The sequence below is a fragment of the Dreissena polymorpha genome, chromosome 11 (assembly GCF_020536995.1).
Source record: "Dreissena polymorpha isolate Duluth1 chromosome 11, UMN_Dpol_1.0, whole genome shotgun sequence".
In the NCBI taxonomy this organism is placed as follows: domain Eukaryota; kingdom Metazoa; phylum Mollusca; class Bivalvia; order Myida; family Dreissenidae; genus Dreissena; species Dreissena polymorpha.
In genome coordinates, this window is record NC_068365.1 from 19,150,942 (window position 1) to 19,173,921 (window position 22,980).

A 22,980-nucleotide genomic window follows, 5' to 3' on the forward strand; every position below is an offset into this window, starting at 1 on the left:
TGGTCTCTTGTCTCTTTCCGTTAGTTATTTTCTTTGGGTTACACTCGACATCAACACAGAGGGCGCTTGGTGAAACTTAAGAAAGTTTCAGAAGCTGAGTTGACAGAATAAAGTAAGTTTATGTATGCTTTCCCAAGGTTCGTTCATTCAATTTATATCATACCAGATTTTCTTTTTTTTTAACTTGCATTTATCTAGACGATAAGATATGTAGTGCAAGGCATTATTTAAACAATTCATGATCTAGTAACAGTGTCGAGTGTGTAGGTGGAGTCAAAAATGTTTTGGATGGGCGATTAATCATGCCTATATTGGGCTATAGGCTACATGTACATCAACTTGGCATTTGGCATGTCCGCCCTGAACGGAAATGGCTTTAATCTTGTGAATGTTTGTAGATATTAAATTGTTATATTTTTGACAGTTTTGTTGCCGTTCTGTTTCATTAATATTGTTTGTTATAGTGAATTTAAGTAGATATCGAATCGGATGCATTTTTATGTGAAATAACTTATAAGGGGAAACAGTCCTTCCTAAAATTATATTTTATTGCCGGCCAAAAGGTCCTTTAACCATGAAGCCATTGCTGGCCCAGACTTAACATTTCCAGCCACCCCTCCCAGTCCCCCCCCCCCCCCCCAAAAAAAAGAGATAATTGTTAACAATATTTAAATATTATTTTAATAATAAACTATTTAATATCAATATTAATAAATGTCACTCACAAATAATTGCACTTAATTCTTCTTAATAAAATAATATGCTTCTGAGAGCTTCACTTTATTTATTCCATTGAGAGCAAGTTAAACATTCAATTAAATACTTGTTTTTGTTTTGTTGTTTTTAGCTTGGCTGTTTTTGGAGAAAACCCGAGGTATTTTCATAGCCAGCTCTTTGTCGTGTCCGTTGTCGTGTCCTCCGCCATCTTTGTCATGCTAAAACCTTAACATTTTGTCAAGGTTTTGCACATTGGCCCTAAAATCAAAGTGCTTCAACCTAGAACTTTGATACTTCATATGTAGCTGCACCTTGATGAGTTCTACATGCCACACCCATTTGGGATCAAAAGGTCAAATTTCAAGGACACTGTGACCTTAAAAAATAATAAAAAATTCTCTCAAGCTTTCATGTATTCAAAACTGCACCTGCAGATGAGCGTGGCACCCGTTATGCAGTGCTCTTGTTATATATGTTACGTAACTGTACTGTAATTCCTGTGTTGATGTTGACAGTTCGCGGTAATTTGACAATGACCTTTGTTTATGCCCCGCTTACTTACGAATTAATCTGATTAAACGGGAACCAAAACGCACACGGTAAAATGCAATATAACTACAATATAATGTGGGTGACAGTTGCAAACTGAAGAATTCTAAGTCCGCCTAACGGTATGTGAAAAAATGTCACTGTAATGTTGATTTATTTTTTATTCCTTATTTATGAAAAATGATACTGCTTTAAGGCCTACAGAATGAAGTTGCTAATCCTGCTGATAGCCCTTGGATGTGCTGAGTGTACTCTGATAGAGTGGACTGCTGCTGACTACTTCAACCCATGGACCGACCCTGCCTCCTGTGGTAGACGCCCTGGGAGACCGTCCTATGTATGTGACCCTAATGGAGTCATCAGTGTAGAAGCAGGTACAGTGGTGTATGTTCATACATTGTCCAATTCCAGTCTCTCCAGGGCTTTCTCTGGCTCAAAATTTTCTGTAGCCAAATATACATTTTTATGTCTTGATTCTTATTATTTTGGATATTGTAAGAGTGATAATGCAGAAAACATTGTAGCCAAATGGATTTTTTGGTAGCCAAATTTCCTTATTTGTAGCCATTGGCTAATTTGGCGAATAGCAGAGTAAGCCCTGTCTGCAAAAGATGCAAATACCATACTTTCCACGAGAACTAGTATTAAATAGTTAAATCATTATATGTATACACTATACCAGTGCTCACACTGGCCTTCAGAAAATAATAGCCATTATTTTTTCCTGAAAAAAAATAGCCAAAACAGATGCGGACTGTTTTGCAAAACGGTACTGAAAGCAAAAAGAAAGAAAAAATAATGAATCTCATTTAAATGATTTTATCTATGTTTTATTAAATGTATATCTATTGGATTTAAGTTATAATAAATATACTGAAAAACAAGCATAATATCAGTGTGTCATTTTCTTATAAAATATTATCATGGCTTTACAATAAAGAATACAATTAATGTTGTGGGTGTGACTTAACAAACCAGATATCAGCTACAGTTACATACACATAAGAATAAAGGGCAGAGGCCCCAACCCACCCAGAGCCCTTACTAATTATACTTTTTTAAAAATAGTTTTTCCAATTGCAATTACTGGTGAATACAATTCAAACAAATTTATAAACCACACCTTCCGTATCAACGCATGTGTATTCGTCATTCTATTTTTGAAATTATGAATTTCGAAAATAAATCATATTGACGAAAAAAATACAGTATCAGAAAAAGGTAATCTGAAAAATTGAACGCGTTTTGCACATGAAATATGCATAATATAAAATATTAATGTGCATAATCTAAAATGTGCATATCATTCGACTGCTTTATCTCTTAATACGACGTTTGCCATCGGCCGCAATATTGTAGGCAGAGGCCAATATCAATTGTAAATGATTTATTAACAAAATAACTCTTTCGCAATACCGATCATGTTTACATCAATTAACGTCACAGCGCGTGAGTTAAAATACACCACCTCAGTGTAGTTCCAAACACGTGTTTCGTTAAAATAAGCTGGCCATGGCATATGCCGGGTCCCTTTGAATTGGGAAAACCAGGTTACCTGGTTAACAAGAGATGTGTTTGTCAGAAACACAATGCCCCCTAATGCGCCCCTTTTTTTTTACCTTTGACCTTGAAGGATGACCTTGACCTTTCACCACTCAAAATGTGCAGCTCCATGAGATACACATGCATGCCAAATATCAAGTTGCTATGTTGATTATTTCAAAAGTTATTGCAAAACTTTACTATATTAAAGTTTAAAATTTTTGACCTTTGACCTTGAAGGATGACCTTGACCTTTCACCACTCAAAATGTGCAGCTCCATGAGAAACACATTCATGCCAAATATCAAGTTGCTATGTTCAATATTACAAAAGTTATTGCAAAACTTTACTGTACGATTAAAGTTTTGGGACAGAATGACAGACAGAAAGACAGACAGACAGGTCAAAAACAATATACCCCCGATCATTCGATCCGTGGGCATAAAAATTGATATCATTATCACACATCAAGAAATGTTAAAGCAGACGAAAACCAGCGTTTTCGGGGATAATTAATTGATGGCGATTAAATTATTATTTCATCAAGCAATGTTCAACGTAATCTAATTGCAGCAAAAAATGGCGTGAAAAACAAAGCCAGCCGACAATATGAGCGGCGATTTTCAATAATGACGATTAAATAATAATTGGCGAAAAATTAACAAAGATCTAACAGTGACCGATAATTGGTAAAGCACTGGGAGATTAAAGATGTTTTTTCAAAAATAAATCACTGCTGTCGGACACTGATTGAGAAAAACGCTCTAGGCCACGATGTCGCATAAGATATTGACGCGTGCCTGACAATACACAGGGTCGAGTGTGTACACAGGTAATCTCGTTATCGATTTTACCTGCTTGATGGCCCGATTTGCAGTCGTTTTGCAATCGCCGGACAACTTTTAGAGGCAATTTGTTTTTTGATGTAGGTGGATAAAATAATCGCACTTTTCTAAACAATTTTAAGAAATAGCAATAATGTCTGGCAGCAGCGTGAGCACTGATATACTGACTAAACACCATTTAACTGGCAAGTATTAAGGCAATTTCCCGGAACGGGAATCACATGCAAATTTAATTGGCTTTTTCAGACATTATAAGCTGTGTTATGCAAAATGGTCTTATGGTACATGTATATGGGCCAGCGTACATGTAGCTCCATTTCCACATTGTGCATTTGCAGAGTCTGATCAGGACTGGAGCTCCGTTGGTCTTTAATGAGACCACAAATCCTTGTATCTCTTTATTGCGAACATTGTAGCTCATGATTGTTTGAATGTACATGCTGGTCTGAATCTTTGGTGGCAGTATATGGCTCAAGACCAATTTTAGCATGCCCGTATCATATAAATGATGATTTATAGACTTTGTAGGCTGCGATGCAATATTTTCATTCAGTTACCTAAACTATTTGAAAATCTTTTCTTTCATGTGTTGCATATATAAAATATAGGGATTTAGCCGCTACAAACATGCAGGGATCGTTAAAAAAAGGCAGGGTGACCTCTTATGTCAAAATTTGTTGGATGATAAACTTTTTACATTGTGATTTATTTATGCTGTTTCCTAAGCAGTAAAGTGAAATTAATTATTCAGCATGTATCCACGAGGTATATTCTTTATCAGACATAATTTGATGTTAATATCAAGTCGTACTGAAAGTTACTCTATAAAATTGTCAATAGCCAATAAAAACATATTGGGAAATTCTGAATTCCCTGTAACACCACACAAGGGACAAAAAGCGTGGGATGTAAAAAAGAAGTGGCCCCCCTCCCTGTCCTATTCTGCTTTAGCTAAATTCCTGAAATACAAGGTAAGTTTAACCATACCGGTCCTTGCCTGAATCATGCAAGCAATGATATAATGACTGATCTGCCATTAAACACGATCATCTTCAAAACATTAAAATGAATATTTCTGAAAATAAGTTAATAAGGAAACCCTTAAGAAAGATCTCCAAGTTATTTCACTGATACTTTCATATTGTTATATTTGTACATCTTCCATTTCAGCTGATTTCCTGGACCACATCCTTCTGAACTTCCAGAACGCAACCCAGTGTCCATGTTCCACTAAGAATTGTGAGGATCGCGACCACAGCAAGGGCTACCTCATGGCCATTGCTCTCGTTCGCAAGCTAAAGAGACCTGCAAAGTGAGTGCATTATGGAATTCTTGCTTTTTGCAGCAGACTTGCCTCCCTTTGAATGCCCAATTTAATTGGGTCTCACTCTGGGTTAACTGGGCTTAATGCATGTGCATAAAGTGCTATCCCAGATTTGCCCATTTAAATTGCACAGGCTGATCAGGGACAGCACTGTCCGTCTGAACTGGATTTTTACTATGAAGATTCTGACTTTGAATACAAATGATAAAAGCAGAGAGTGTCATCCCTTAAAAGCCTGTGTGGATAAGGGTAGGCTAATCTGGGACGGCACATAACATAGATGCATTAAGCTCAGATTTCCCAGAACAAAGGTCAATTTAAGAATTGATATGCATTTTTCTTTATTTCATTATCAGCAAGACTATAAATAGTTCTAAATTAAAGAACATCTTGCTCACTAACATTTCCATCAAAGGTTTCTGTTTAAAAAAAAAATAATATTAAGATTTCTACTCAAAAACATTTTTTTCACCACTGTCATGGTCCTTAGAGTCATTGTATCTTTCAACTGGAGATCGCTGTACATGTATGTTAGAGGTTCCTTCAGCAGAAAATACATTTTAATATTGTTTAATACATTTTAAATTAAATCGGTTGCAGAATGCACAATTCAATATCTTTTCTTGTCCGTTAATGTCAACTATTTTTCAACAGGGATATGACTTGCCACGTTTAGCAGGTTGTTTTACTCATAAACTTTCCTTAATGTTTTTGGGATGTTACATGTAAGTGGCTTTCATCTACTGCTGCACACACAGTTTTCAACACAACCGAATTCACAACTGACGACATATATGCAGTACGAAAAATGGCTTTAAGTAATGTGAAAGCCGTGTTTTATTAAAATAGTAATGCTTTCCAGCTTAAAGGCAAATTTAAAATAGCTATAGCCAACCAGCAAGACCAGTTACTCTCAGTCTGTTCAGATTTAATCAGGTATGCTTCTCATCAGTATCTTGGCGTTGAAAATGGAGCCTTAAATACTTGACTCATCAAAATGCCTATCTTAGCAGAATAGGTTTGAATTTGTTTGCTTATGCTGTTTATTCCTCTTTGGGTTTGCAGTCTCGCCCATGTTTATTGAATTGCACTAAACCTGTGTCTTCATTTTGCTAGTCCCCTTTAGGCTTTAGCCTTGGTGCAAAAATATGGAGTTTATTTGTAAATTTAGCAAATTAAAATAGTAGACAGTGACACTAGTGTTTCTTACTGACGTCTAACAAATTTCAGCAGTGTTTGTCTGTAGGAAATATCAATCTTTGCAGATATTTTTTGTGAAATGATCAATATTTGAATTTTTTATTATGTATAATGGTATAACTTAACTGCTAGCTCAAATAATAAGTTACCGGCACAAATTAGAATGTGAATTCTAGTTACTGAATGTTACTGTGGCTGTAACTTTGTAAAAGGAAGAGGGGTGTTGCAGTTGTATGCATTTTAAATTGTCCTATGATATCCATATAAATTGTATCCCATTGACATTAAAAGGTTTTTATTTCTTTGGTACATTTGTAACATGTTAGAAATCATGTTTTTGTTCTCAGCATTTTGTCTTGCTTTATTTTAAAATATTTCAAACAGTAGGCATGCAATTATTACACTTAACATTTTCTTAATTAAATCTCATTTTTCTAATGCTATTTGTAGAGCATTTTGTTTGTAAAATTTAATTAATGATCAAATTAAAGCTTAAATGCATTATTGTTTTATTTACAGGGACGAAAGTTGAGTAAACTGCAATTGCTATGTATATTGTAATACTAGTGTGAGTCATCCATCTCACCATCAGCATCATAAAGATTATCATAACTTACACAAGCACTCCATTTCCAAAAATTCTGTCATTATTATTATGATCCTTATGACTGCAACCAGCAGTCACCACCACTGCAATATCCCAGGGCTTGCACTAAGCGGCGTACGGCCGTATATTACGCCCGATAATTGTTTCTATACGCCGATAAAAAAAAACCATGACGTCCACTGTACTTCCTTAAAATTGGTCATACGCCGAAAAAAGCAACCCGTGACGTAAGCTGTCGATTAAAATAACACTTCAATCAACACTGCTTTCTGCCGACTCAATGTGTTTTGCACACGTCTCGATCAGTCTAAACTCCGCCTCCTTATATTTGCTACCGCCCGCAGGTGATTAGCAAGTTTATTGTGTGTTGTTTATCTAACGGTTACACAATTTACCCCCCGCGCGGATCGCAAATTGACCGTGACAAAGCAGTCGCTTAAAATTGGTTGCTTTAACAACACACTCGTGCCTCTGCGCGTGCCATATGTTGTCTTATGACTAGGAGATAATTGCTGGTTTGGGCAGACGGCACGATAAAAGAAAGACGGCAATAATAATTAAAGAAAAACAAAATTGATCAAAGTTTAATTAATTACGTAGATTCACTACCGTATTAGGTCCCGCGAGTTTTCTCAGTTTGTTAATCCACCGATAATTACGAGTAATAACCATCTTATATAAACTGGAATCACAGTTCATTTTCTATACTAACAAGTCATTTAACTAGTCAGAAACATTCAGAAAACTCATTTCCTGGATTAGCTATAAATTATCTAAGTAGAATTAAATTGCTACGTCATGACCTTCGACATTGCAAATGGCTGACCTATTGTAACATTCAACCCGCGTTCAGTTCAAAGCTGGCGATTCAAATTACAAGTAATGTTGGTTCAATAATGGAGAAAACATTAAATGAATTTAACAAATATTTGATAAGGTTTGTTAAACCATATAACAACAAGGAAAGTTTAGATTATTAAAGCTAAACTGGTAAGGCATTTATTAAGTGTACATATTTCGGACATATATAGTATTCGGATAAACAGTAATTGATATACTAGATGCTCCATCATTCCATTAACATCAACATTAAAGTTGTTTGGACTTCCAACATTTTTGAGTGTGACTTCCATAAGTAAAGGGCAGAAAGTCAGGACTTCCAAAATTTATTTCTTAGTGCAAGCCCTGATATCCACCAACAAACACATACATAAACCACTTTGATGTAATTGCTTCTGACAAATTTTCAAATCAACTTGTACATGTAAATGAAGTAATTACATGTACTGAGACGACATACATCATACGATAATAGTCTCTACCAAATTGGTGCTAAAATGCCCAATTGCATTGCACCAATTTTGGTCATATTGTCAAGACAAAAAATTGCCCATATTCATAACAACACACGTGCATCAATTTTCATGGAAAACCTTATTCAACAAAGGGTAACACATGTACATGTACAAACTCATTTTCACCACCTTATCATTATTACCATTCTTTCATGCACTGAGTGGACTTTCCAAGTACATGATGTGCACACAGTATCTTGCATTGCTCTGAAGTGGTTGTGGGTATTAATATATAAAGAGAGAGTTCCTATTTGCTTTTCTTACTTAAGTTTCTTCATGGGAAGTGAATTGTGTATAGTTTAAGCTGTTTTTTGCTTTGGAGTTTGCATGTAGTATGGAAGTGTATTACTTATTAAGGCTCGATTGGTCATTGTCGGCTCGGGTACTACATGTACTTACATGTACCCCGGGTACTCTTAAGTATACTTACATGTACCCAGGGTACGGTAAATATACTTAAACGTACCCGGTTGATATTAGGCTGTACCCGAGTTGTATTCCCGCCCAAAATCCGATGTCGTAAAATGCGCTACCGATTACCGTAAAATTATATAGTTTATCTTAAACAAACTTCTCTTTTAAAAAACTGCATAAACATGATTTTTTAGTACAAGTTTCGATAATATAGTGGCTATTTAACAGAAAATTTGACATACAAGTGAAGATAATTAATTTAAAAAAAGGGCCGACAACAATCGATTTAGCATTAAAATTCCCGGGTACATTTTAGTATATTTACCGTACCCGGGGTACATGTAAGTATACTTAAGAGTATCTGGGGTACATGTAAGTAGTACCCGAGCCGACAATGACCAATGGAGCCTTATTAAGGTATAATTATGGCCCCTTTGATCATCCCTTCTGCTTGGGTAGTGCAATCTGATCAGCTGTTAACCACAAGTCATAATAATCTGCATGTATATATACATTTTCGAAAAGAATAATTATGTTTTGGAGAATAAACCCTCAACCCTGTAATTTAATGATAACATTACATTTCCTATTTCCTCTTTACATTTGAAAATGGTTTATGCCGTCTCGTAAACAAGTGTATAATTAAAATAAACATTATTTTGCGTCTTTAAAAGAGGACAACTACTATTAGATTCTTCAATGGTGACTGGTAAAACAAGGAAAATCAAGTTTTATGCTAAGCTACATGTACTGTGATATGATGAGGTTTGATCCTTTGCATATTGCCCAATTTTGGGGGACTTTAATTTATACAAAAAATAATTGCATACAGCATTTTAAGTGTACAATATAACCTGATCGAAGAAAGTAAATAAATGATAAAATTCAATTAAATAATTGAATTAAGCCATACCAAGGCAAAAAATTAAGTTTTATGTTCAACATGTATGTAATCATATGCTGTAATTTTTATGAAAAATACACAAATGTTATGACTTTCTGAGCACTCTTCCCATGTTATATAAATATATTATACAAGAGAATAAAAAACATGTAAAAGGAAATGGGTTGATTACAGTGCAAGATCGTTTAAACCTGCCATTTGTGATCATTAATATAAAAACTATTCTCATTATGACTCCACCACCCTGACAATGTGATTTTACCCTTTCCAAATCAGAGACAAAGTGAAAATGGCTATGTGCATACAGCATTAAAACCAGAACAAACTGCAGTCTGTTCCGGTTCAATGCTGTTTGCTGCTCATCATTATCTAAGTGTTTGAAATGAAGCCTTTAAAACTTGAATCTAATAAGAAAGGTCTTTAGCTAACTTTGACTTTCGAAAGGACTACAAAAGTGACAATATACATATCAGAGAAGTAAAGTGTTTCATGACCACTGTTGAAATGAAAATAAGATCTTACACTGGAATCAGAGCTCCAGATAAGAGGCGTATCTGCGTATTTACGCAATATTTTTTTTTAAACGCATTAAAAATCGGCCCTGTACGTAACAAAACGCAATAAAAATCTTGGTACGTACATGTATTTTAAATCGTTAAAAGTGTGTAACCAGTGTAACCAATAATCCAAGTTTTTAGTGTAATTAACCATTGAATTAAAAGTAAGTCAATCAAAAGAAGCTTCTCATAAAAATAGCGGCCCATCATGTTTGTTGATAAAAAAGGGACGTTTTAAGCAACCAGCCGCTCCTGCGGGAACATTTTAAAAGAAAGTCTGTTCATTACGTCATTTTAAATTAATTCTGTTTGCATTTAATAATATAAATAACAAATAATAATATTCTTAGAAATAACAGGCCATTTACTTTGTCAGTTTTCTATGGAAATGGAAAATACCCCTCAATATTCCTAAATAACCTTTATGGCTGAAACAAAGGAGTAAAATACGCTTTAACAATAATATCAGGGGGTGAAATACCATTTAGACTAAATCTTTATCTGGAGCTCTGACTGGAATCAACAAATATGGTGCATATGGATAGCCTTTTTAACAACTTGTTTTATGTCAAGCCTTCTCACAGAGAACTTCAACTCTTTGAATACAAATTAAATATTAAATGATTTGTCATTTATGTGTAAGTCTCTTTAAAATATGATCCTGAAATTTGAATGAAATCTGAGTTATGTCCTTCAAAATTTCTTGGGGCTATTGTTAAGGTCTTAGTTGTAGTAAACTGAATATTTTGTTGCTGTTTAGTAAAGCATGACTTTATTTATTGCTAAGGCTCAGGGCTCGAATTTAACTTTTCTCTCTACTAGCAAAACATTGCGAGCAGCTTAAATACCAGCTCGCAAAATCAAAAACATTCTCGCAAAATTTGCTGGAAACATAAATAAAAGCAAGTTTGTACATAAGTTTAGTACTATTAAAACAAAATAAAATATGACATCAACCACAAGTTTGGGTGTTATATATGAAGTTCTTTTTCCCACTGTTTTCGTGGAAGAATTTAATTTCCGTTTTTTTTCTCTCAACTCAACGGTTAACTTTGCTTTATATTTCGTTTTGTTATTTCAATCTGTGGCCAAAAAGAAACTAGTTATTTTTCGCTTCGACGACATGACTGTTCAGGTTTTTATGTCTTTTATAGTGAACATGTGCGGATAATCAACTGTTTCATGTTCTTTGTACCAATACCATCCGCATATATGTACTGTAAGTATACCAGTCTACATACAAAGTGCGATCTTCCGCATATGGGTATCCGGACGTTCTATTAATGGACCTGGGGTTTAGCGTTCACAACGTCGAGCGCATTTAGCAATATAACTCTTTTTTTTCACTCTTTCTTCACTCGCAAAAGATTTCTAGTGGCTTAAAACTTAACTCGCAATCTGTATTTTTCACTCGTATTTTGCGAGTGTGCGAGTGTTAATTTCGAGCCCTGCTAAGGCTGTTTTCCAGATGCTTTTAAGCTGTGTCGTATAGGTATACTAATCTTGACAAGAAAATAAAATCAATATTAAAATTATTTAAAGGCTTTGCTTTAATTTAGAATTTTAATTTGTAATATTTCAAAATATTTTGCATATTTTATCTTATGGTATGTGCAAATAGTAGTTGTTATGGTAGACATTTTTTCTGTTTTAAAGGGACTGTCAACCACGACGACGAAGAAAGAAAAGTTGTAAAATACCATATGATTAAAATATCACGACTGGTATTTTACATTACTTGAAAAAAGTTGATATTTTCAGTATATTTGGTAATAAAATTTCGCAATGTAAAAATCAAAAGTACATCGTGAAAATAGGTGACCATAACGTAAACACATCGTAAATAACCCAAGTAGATTGATCATTTTATATATAAATATATACAATTCACAACGCATGCACAATTTGCATTCTTGGGTTTACCACGTGTCGATGATGATCAATCTACTGGCGTTATTTATAGTAAACTGGTAGTTACCTGGTAGACATACCCAGTAAAATTTATCACCAAATGTACTGAAAATATGAAAACTTAACGACTTTTTTCAAGTAATGTAATATACCAGTCATGATATTTTAATCAAAATAAACTAATAATTGTAACAAAATACGGTATTTTACAACGTTTCTTTTCTTCGTCTTCGTGGTTGACAGTTCCTTTAATTCAAAGTAGAAGTTTTTATAATAATTTTTTATTGTGCAGTTTTGTTTTATTTACTCCACTGTCACTGCCACATGCAAATCTTACATTGAAATATTGCTTTATTTTCTTCAAAAAGTCTAACCAAAGCACTATCTATCAGTTTCATAAATAACAATTAAAACTAGCAGTATCCTTTTATAATTTTACATTGAACAGGCAATTTGGCCAAACAAATCTTCATACTAAAAACTCAAACTAAAAAAAAAAACCAATATCAATTGTGTTACAGTATATTCAAGTATTACCAGTATTTAGTAAATATTTTGTATTGTTTAATTGGTGAACAGATTTGCACTCTTTAGATAAAAACAAATTCCCTTCCTTTACATTTGAGAGATATTTGGCGGTTATACTCAGTCAATTTGTTTGAAACCCTTGTGTTTTGTCAAACTCAGAAATACTGAGTAGACCAAGGATCGTACAAGTTTTCCGTAACTGACATTTCAAGCAATTGTTCTGAAAATGTCTCAATAAACGGTTGATGATACATGTAGCACAGATAACAAACTGGATATCTAGTTGCTTTTAAAGTCCCTATTTGAGTATTTCCTTATTCCTGTGTTGTTTTTGATTGCTCAGGTGAGCTTTTGTGATTGGTCTTTGTCCCTCATATGTCCGTCCGTCGTCCACATTTGGTTTGTAAACAATCTAGAGGCCACATTTCTTGTCTGATCTTCATGAAACTTGGTCAGAAGATTTGTCCCAATGATGTCTCGATCGAGTTCGAAACTGGGTCATGCTGGGTCAAAAACTAGGTCACTAGGTCAAAAAAAAGAAAAACCTTGTAAACACTGTAGAAGTAACATTTTATGCCCAATCTTCATGTAACTTTGTCAGAATGTTTGATTTAAAGCGGGTATATACGATCTTGTCAAATATTTATTTATTAATATAAAATGTGTAAAAACTTATTATACGTATATTTCTATATAAACTAAAATAAAAGTTAAGAAGAACATGTGTCGAAAAATGCTAAATAAGCCAGATATTTAATTCTGAAATCGAAAAAGGCTGTACAGCCGAATTCGCCAGCATGTATATCATGCATGTACGATGTGAATCTAAATTTAGTTTATCGGTTCATTTGAAATTCCTGCAGCGATATCGATTCATACGACACACGAACACTTACTAAAAAGACGAATGCATCAATTATTGTAGGAAAATAATTACGAATTATCTTCGTCACAATCGGCTCGGGGCGCTAATTTGTATTTGCTGTATTTTATGAAATTCGTCTTAAATGTATCATTTTTCTTGCATATTGTGTGTTATTATAACATATTTGTATCAATATTTTACAATTCAGCACATATAAAAATCGTATATACCCGCTTTAATGATATGTTGGTTGAGTTCAAAAGTGGATCCGGTCTGTTGAAAAACATTGGGCGGGGCAGTTTTCCTTATTTGGCTATAGAGAAACCTTGTAAACACTCTAGAGGCCACATTTCTTGTCCGATCTTCATGAAACTTGGTCAGAAAATTTGTCCCAATGGTACCTCGATCAAGTTCGAAGCTGGGTCATGCTGGATCAAAAACTAGGTCACTAGGTCAAAAAAAAGAAAAACCATTAAAACACTGTAGGAGTCACATTTCATGCCCAATCTTCATGTAACTTTGTCAAAATGTTTGTCTTAATGATATGTTGGTTGAGTTCAAAAGTGGTTCCGGTCCATTGAAAAACATGGCCGCCAGTGGGCGGGGCAGTTTTCCTTATTTGGCTATAGAGAAACCTTGTAAACACTAGAGGACACATTTCTTGTCCGATCTTCATGAAACTTGGTCAGAAGATTTGTCCCAATGATACCTCGATCGAGTTCAAACTGGGTCATGCTGGGTCAAAAACTAGGTCACTAGGTCAAAAAAAAGTAAAACCTTGTAAACTCTGCAGAAGTTACATTTCATGCCCAATCTTCATGTTACTTTGTCAAAACGTTTGTCTTAATGATATGTTGGTTGAGTTCAAAAGTGGTTCTGGTCCGTTGAAGAACATGGCCGCCAGTGGGCTGGGCAGTTTTCCTTATTTGGCTGTAGAGAAACCTTGTATACACTCTACAGGCAACATTTCTTGTCCGATCTTCATAAAACTTGGTCAGAAGATTTGTCTTAATGACACCTCAATCGAGTTCGAAACTTGGTCAAGCTGGGTCAAAAACTAGGTCACTAGGTCAAAAAAAAAAGAAAAACACTATAGAAGTCACATTTCATGTCCAATCTTCATGTAACTTTGTCAAAATGTTTGTCAAAATGATATGTTGGTTGAGTTAAAAAAGGTGAGCGAACTAGGGCCATCTTGGCCCTCTTGTTCTATTTACTACTTGCCCTAACTCTATTTTTCAGTCAACAACATATAAGTACCTAACAAGAATTATTTTTCTGCAACAAAGGCTGGTAATTTGTCGGTCACCTTGGTACAGTTTTTCTATATTTCAACGGGATATGTCCTAGGTCTAACAGAATTTCTGATACACCTCCGTTAACCTGAATCCGAGTTACGCTCTGGAAATAAGGGGTATCATGCATCTCAGAAAATTGTCGTTCCAGATAAGCCTGTGCAGTCTGCACAGGCTAATTAGGGACATCAACTTCTGCCTAAACTGGATTTTCGGTTAGAAAAAAACAATTAAATCAGAAAGTGTCATCCTTGATTAGACTGAGCAGAGTTCACAGGCTATATTGGGACAATAATTTACCCACATGAATTAAGCCTGTTTTTTCAAGATCTACCGGTAGGCTCATATTATTATCCCCCGCCAGGCAGAGGGATATAGAACTGAATTTGTCTGTCAACAGTCTGTCTGTCTGTCACAAACATTTCAGTGCTATATCTTACAAACTATGTATCAAGATATCAACATGAAACTTCATGGGTGTATTGATATCAATGAGGAGCTTTGGCAGGGGATATCAATTCAACGATTAAGCTTGTTCCTACAAAAATTTCCTGATGGCTGCTACTGTTTTGCCTTTACAGTGTGCCTGACACGGGTGACGCGACCATGCAGTTAGCTCAACGCTTCACGTACGACCTTCTAAGAAAACACTGGGCCTGGGGTACCTGTGATGAACTCACTGTGATCTTCTACTCCAAGGAAGACCATATTGTAAGTGATTTGAAAAGAAATCAGGATCAAAAAGGTGGGATTTCAGTTGATAATAAAATGATGAGTTAAGTGACATCTAATAGATAAATAAATATTTTATCATGCCTTTAGGATGAAGTATCTATTGCATGTTTGATAAAATAATTCAAGACCACAGTCATCAGCATTTTACGTAATGTTAGATAAATATATTTATATAAGAACATTTATTGATTCCACTGATTGACTGGAGTCGTTCCTGCCTGTGTTCAGTTGATGACGGCCACTGGTAGGACTGCCAACAGGAAGCTTACTGACCATGTGACCACCTACATCCAGAGAGAGCTGGCCAGATTCTTCCAGCCCGGGGGTAACGTGGGGCAGGGCCTTCACTATCTCACCATCAACTACAGGTGCGTACCTAAACTTTCCTGGGATTGTAGTTTCTTACTGAAATAGTTTTGTTAACCAGGTTTTCCGAAGGAAAAAACTGGTTATTAGATTGGCGAATGCGGGCGGGCTGGCCTGCTGGCTGGCGGGCGGGCGGAACAAGCTTGTCCGGGCCATAACTATGTCGTTCATTGTCAGATTTTAAAATCATTTGGCACATTTGTTCACCACCATTGGACGGTGTGTCGCGCGAAATAGTTACGTCGATATCTCCAAGGTCAAGGTCACACTTTGAGTTCAAAGGTCAAAAATGGCCATAAATGAGCTTGTCAGGGCCATAACTACTGTAAAATCATTAAAGTTCGTGTGGTACTAATTTTCGTGGATTTCGTGGTTCCGCCGAACCACGAATTCAAGTACCAACGATTTTTGGAACATTTTAATCCGAAATCGGTCTTTTTTGAATGGCATTTCCGCCATTTTCTTTTGTTTTCGGTTGTCCGAGATATTTGTTTTTTGTAATAGTAACTTCACTTCAGTAGGTCACATTACACTTTTATCTCGACTAATTAAAATATTTCAAAATTGTAAATGTTGCTGTTATTTTTCACGAATTTGTTGTAAATTAAATATGTTTGAACTAAGATGTTTATGATTACTTAGTATGATAAGAACTACGATGTTAATGATTAATCAGTATGAATAACAAGTAGTGTGTTTATATAAAATATCAATTTGTTCGCCATCCAGTGCATTAATTAAACACTAAAGTCGTGCGAGTTTTTCTTTTTTATTCATCATTGTAAATAAACGTTTTATTCATCATGGTTAATAAACGTAACGCGCAATTTTTGCCCTGGTTTCGTCACAGTAAGAAGCGTACTCCCCACGCTTCCGTTAACGTCCAATGACCATTTCTTCTACTGCATCGTTAGCGGCCTGTGTTAATAAAGCTTCAGTCGTAGACAGAGCCTTTGCAGGGTCGGGCAATCCTGCCATAGTAGGAGAACGTGTCGGTACTGTTCCCGTTTTCAACCATTTTGAAAGAGACATTGTTTGAACGCAAGTTAATGCGATATGTTGTTTTATTGATAAGTGTTTGGATGATTATGCTTTTATAATCAAGCACGGTATATAAACTGTACATCAACGACTATCCTCTTTTACGGGACATCGTCAAATTAACAGTTTGAAGATTTATCACATATGTCAATTAGTGCCAATTAAACTTAAAAGAGACATTACAGTTTTCACACCTGTATTTTGGGGACCTTATTACTCAATTGTTACGACTAGGGGACCTATTGCGCTGTGATTTACAAATATTGTTAAAACAACATTGATGGCAATTAGCGAGTGGGGACCCACAAGTGCGCCGCTTTATCGCTCTTATCGACAATTATCGGAAACACTTTCACGCTTCAGTGCACATTAACCTCGAGTCTTGCTGTCAACACAGATAAGCAGATTATGCTTCGTTATTACTCTGGTTGTTTTATTAAAACTTTAATAATTATGGCGGTAAGTTGTTTTTTATTTGAAATCCACGAAATTACGTGTCAACGAATTAGTTGTTTTTTATTTGAAATCCACGAAATTACGTGTCAACGAATTAGTTGTTTTTTATTAAACCACGAAATTTCATACCGACGAATTTCTATACGTTTACAGTATGTCATTCATTGTGAGATTTTAAAATCATTTGGCACATTTGTTCACCATCATTGGACGGTGTGTCTCACGAAAGAATCACATCAATATCTCCAATGTCAAGGTCGCCACGACTAAAAATAGATTTATTTTGAAACAAACTTACAAAGGGGGTTAATTTTGTTTGTTCATTTCAAAAGTTCAGTTTGAGTTGTCTCCCTTTATCAATTTTTTTTCACAATGAAAACCTGGTTTTGTGACAATTTTGTCCCTTGTTTGTTATTCCTTTACCACTCAGATAGGCATTTACACGTGTTTGTAGTCCCTTAAGAGTATCTCATAAAATTTAAGACCTTTCTTACTAGATTCAAGTTTTAAAGGCTTCATTTCCAACCCTAAGGTACAGATGAGCAGCAAACAGCATAAAACCTGAACAAACTGCAAGTTACTCGCTGGCTGTTCTGGTTTTATGATGATAGCATGTAGCCATTTTTACTTTGCTTCTGAGTGGGAGTTTTTTTAAGTAAGTAAAGGTTGTTATGCCCCCCTTCGAAGAAGAGGGGGTATATTGCTTTGCACATGTCGGTCGGTCTGTCGGTCGGTCCGTCCACCAGATGGTTACCGGATGATAACTCAAGAACGCTTTGGCCTAGGATCATAAAACTTCATAGGTACATTGATCATGGCTCGCAGATGACCCCTATTGATTTTGAGGTCACTAGGTCTAAGGTCAAGATCACGGTGACCCGAAATAGTAAAATGGTTTCCGGATGATAACTCAAGAACGCTTAGGCCTAGGATCATGAAACTTGATAGGTAGATTGATCATGACTCGCAGATGACCCCTATTGATTTTCAGGTCACTAGGTCAAAGGTCAAGGTCACAGTGACCCGAAATAGTAAAATGGTTTCCGGATGATAACTCAAGAACGCTTACGCCTAGGATCATGAAACTTCATAGGTACATTGATCATGAATTGCAGATGACCCCTATTGATTTTCAGGTCACTAGGTCAAAGGTCAAGGTCACAGTGACCCGAAATAGTAAAATGGTTTCCGGATGAAAACTCAAGAACGCTTATGCCTAGGATCATGAAACTTCGTAGGTAGATTGGTAATGGCTAGCAGATGACCCCTATTGATTTTCAGGTCATTAGGTCAAAGGTCAAGGTCACGGTGACCCGAAATATTAAAATGGTTTCCGGATGATAACTCAAGAACGCTTATGACTAGGATCATGAAACTTCATAGGTACATTGATCATGACTGGCAGATGACCCCTATAGATTTTCAGGTCACTAGGTCAAAGTTCAAGGTCCAAGTGACAAAAAACATATTCACACAATGACTGTCACTACAACGGAGAGCCCATATGGGGGGCATGCATGTTTTACAAACAGCCCTTGTTATACCACAGCTTCTACTGATGTGGATCGCATAAAGCAATTGGTCTGTCTATTTGCTGATCCTTGATGATGCTGGATAATATCTTTTAACACTATCAACATGCTTTAATCACCTGACCTTGACATTGACCTACATTTTCGTTGAGGCTTACTTAAGTGGGCCAATTAATCAATACTGTGAAGGCTTCCGGGTAGGGGGGAGAGCGCACCTGAGTTTATTGAACACAGCATCTTTTTTTTTTCGTTTTTGTGTGCATGTGCTATTCGTTTTTATATGCCAACTGTGAAAAAAACAACATTTTACTCTGAATTATTTTTTGGCAGATAACTTTCCTTTTTAATGTTTGTAATTAGAGTACGATGTACCTTGTGGCAATACTCATTTTTTTCACAAGTTATGGAATTGTGATAAAACAGAAGCTAACCAGTTTAAATAATCTGTGATTGAATTTTACTTTGGCAGTTATAATATATTAATGCAGGTGTTATACACAATGTACCATATGCATGTATGTGGCAATACACAATTTTTTCTTTTTTTTCAGAAGTGATTGTAACGTGTGATAAAATATAAGCTAAACAATTTGAACAATGTAGAATGTTCATGTACGAAATTTAATATAAATATGTCTATCTTACCATGTCATTACTCATCTTAATGTGAAGGTTGTCATTTGACAGGCACGTTTTGGACAACTACGACTACGCGCCAGTCCTTTATGCAGATGCCAAAGTTGACAGTGCTGCTACCATGGTGACCATTTCCATGACCACCAGCATCCTCACCTCCCTCCTCCTACGATACTTCTGCTAGATAACTGGGGCCAATCCGATTTCTCCAATCTTAAGTCTGTTTTAAAAATAATTATCTTATGTTCATTTATTTCTTTGATATTAATACAATGTTGAAATTGATGGTGTTGAGCAAAATAGTATTTATGAAGGATGAAAATTTTGAAAAAAAAATTAGAGTGTCATATTGATATAATTTTTATTGAAAGGTTGTCATATATTAAAATGTTTTTTTTTTAAATCATCTTTGGATATGAAGATTGGCTTAAACTGATCGTATAAAACTGACTTGAGAAGATACGAGTAATGGATGCCAAGACTATGAAGGTTATTAAGTTCATTTACGTTTTTTAGAGGGAAGGGATGTATTGAATGATTTCATCAATAATTTTTGGATTTACTGGTATAAAAAAAAATATTGGAGGTTTTATTAAGTTTTGAAATAGGTGGATGATTAACAAACTAGGATGGTATTTCATGTTTTTTTGCCTCAAAAAGAAGGAGAGTGTTGTTTGACAGTTTGATCAAATATCAGATTAATTAACCAGATTTTAATAAGAGCAATGCTTAATATTAAACATTCAATCAAAATAAAGGCTTTTAATATTTTTTAACAAAGTCTCCATTTGTCAATGTTTAAGGGTTGGTTTAGACATGTAAATGAAATTGAAAATGTTCATAGTTGTTGAACAAGTTTTGATGGGGTTCTTGAGATTATTAGTGATATAGAAATAACATTGAATATTTGTATTGATATTTTACATTTGTAGCTTATAGTGATTTAGAAATTACATTCAAAATTTGTATTGAGACATAACATTTGTTGGTTATGTCAGCAACTTTGTATGCAGATTTTTTTTCTGACACATTTAAAAAAATAACACAATTTATTTCTTGACAGTGATAATTTACATAAATACATATTAACTTATTTTCTTTTTTACATAAATATAAATATATGTTCCGATTCAATGTATAAAAGAATATTTGAATGTTAAGTTCACATTAATTTAATACCAGTGCAATGGTATAGATTGGATATCTACAGACTTTATTGGTTGTAGAATTATATATTTATGACAAAATGGAACTTTTTTTATATAAAGGTAGTCTTTTTACTGACATTTTCAAAGATTATACCTAGCCAGGTGGTCAGCAATAAAAAGAGAAATTCAGACTCCTAAAACCAGTATTATAAACAGTTTTTAGAATCCAATTTGTATATTTATAAGTATGCTTTATAAATGTATCATAGATGTCAGTTTTTATGATGTTAGTTTTGATAGCTTCAAGAAAAGTTTATGCAGACACAAATTATTAGTGGATAAGAAACATTTGAAAAGGACTATATTTCTGTGCCATGTTGTTCTTTATATGCTGCAGATACACAAAATGTATGTATTAAAATGAAAAGCTTTAAAATGTAGGTTTCAATTATATGTTTGTTGTTGGACTTGGGTAATTTTATTTAAAGTTTTAGAAGAGATGATATTATTGAAAAGCCTTCTAGTGTGTCATGGTTTTGTAAATGTTAGTTGTATGGCGTTATAAAGACACTATATAGTAAATATGAAATCAGATGTATGCATCAAAATACAGTATTTTTTATGTCGCCCACCACTTTAGTGGGGGACATATTGTTTTTGCCCTGTCTGTTGGTCTGTTTGTTTGCCCCAACTTTAACATAATGTCCCCCACCACTATAGTGGGGGACATATTGTTTTTGCCCTGTCTGTTGGTCTGTTTGTTTGCCGCAACTTTAACATTTTGCCATAACTTTTGCAATATTGAAGATAGCAACTTCATATTTAGCATGCATGTGTATCTCATGGAGCTGCACATTTTGAGTGGTGAAAGGTCAAGGTCATTCTTCAAGGTCAAAGGTAAAAAATCAGAAAAAAAATCAAAGCAGCGCAGAAGGGGACATAGTGTTACTGACAAGCACATTTCTTGTTAATGTTTATTATTGATGTCTGATGATACTCATGTATTTTCAAAAGTGGTGCTGTCGTTAGTTATTTAATTTCTATACACTTGTTTTTGTGCATAGTTGAAGTTATATTTTATATTTGTTTCTGGTGATTTGGCAAATTTAATGAAATTTTCATTTAAATACAACAAAAGCATGTGTTTATGTTTCAAATATATATATTTGTGTGCAATGTAATCTCATTTATTTCCAGTCTTAGTTATTAAATTGCCTTATGCCATTTCTTATTTCACAAAGTTATTTTAAATATCAAAAAATATGTAATGGTGTTGTTTTACTGACTTCATAGTTTAAAGGATTGTTTATAAATGTTGTTATGCTGATAGTTTGTTCTATTGAAAAATATAATAAGGATTGTTATGACTTTTAAATTCCAACTTTTAATCCAAAGATAACAGTTGTGCAGAGTCTGTTTAAGATGCATGTGTGTAAATAAAAATGTATACATTTTCATTAATGTGCGCAAATGTTAGTGCATTTTAACGTTTTGGGATGACAGGGTTGTTATTTATAATTCATTAAGCATTCACTTAATAGAGGTCTATATTGTATTGTATTAATTGAACATTTCGTTATATTTAAACTTAAACAGGTTGCAGATCAAATGGTTTTATAAGAACTTATCTAACTGTATGTATTCAAATGAACATGATGCAAGTATTTAGTTTTTTAGACAATACACGTGGTCTGTTTTTCTGACCGAATCTAAGACTCTGAAGCAATTGTATTTATAGCTTAGTTATGTTTGTATTTGAATCTCATATCATATGCCTGCTTCATGGCATATTTATTACTGATTGAAAAAGAATAACAAATCCTATCACATTTCATTTTACTTCTCAAATATCTATTTAAAAAAGCAGAACAACTTCAACTTCAAAACGTGTGAAATATTAATTCACCGAAATAAAATGAAAAGAAATAAGTTATACTTGCAACCATTTGTAAATGTTTACGATTTAAAGCGAGGAAATTATACATTTATATGTTGCGTTATTCTGTTCTTTATTAAAATAAAACTGTTGAAATAATCTTTAACAACGTTTTCTTGAAAAAGTATTTGGGATGTTTAGCTTGCATGTGTTTTGATGTGTTTTATCGAGTTTTTTTAGATGCTTTTTGCTTTTTAGCCTTAATTTATGCCTTCAACATGTTATATGCATGCTATTGATTATGCAATAAATATTTATATCTTTGAGTCGTTTTAGTCACATATTCTAGTTTCTCCTGTGATGTTCCTCTTGCTTTTGACATTTAAAATTGGTTTAAGCTGCCATAGCGTTCACATAAATAACGGAACAATCCTTTCCCCCAAACCTCAGATTCAAGCAGTGTGTGTATTGAAGAGCTTACAAAGACGTTAAACATTCCGCGTTTGAGGCTGCATTATGTGAGGACCTTGAGATACCCCCAGCACTCGTATCTTAGTAATTTACCGGATCCCTGAAA

At 34.5% G+C, this 22,980-nt stretch overlaps 1 protein-coding gene across 2 annotated transcripts; it reads left to right on the forward strand.

The window, feature by feature from the left end:
• Positions 1 to 22,729, forward strand: LOC127850773 (uncharacterized). Of its 2 annotated transcripts, none has more exons than XM_052384070.1 (6): positions 1 to 112; positions 1,463 to 1,640; positions 4,824 to 4,965; positions 15,195 to 15,324; positions 15,577 to 15,716; positions 19,431 to 22,729. In XM_052384070.1, the coding sequence occupies exons 2-6, from the start codon at positions 1,472 to 1,474 to the stop codon at positions 19,561 to 19,563; spliced, it is 714 nt and encodes a 237-aa protein (XP_052240030.1). In that variant the 5' UTR covers positions 1 to 112; positions 1,463 to 1,471; the 3' UTR covers positions 19,564 to 22,729. The 2 variants fall into 2 exon arrangements, with proteins under 2 accessions (XP_052240030.1, XP_052240031.1); XM_052384071.1 differs by having other exon boundaries at positions 51 to 137.
• The last annotated feature ends 251 nt before the right edge of the window (positions 22,730 to 22,980 follow it).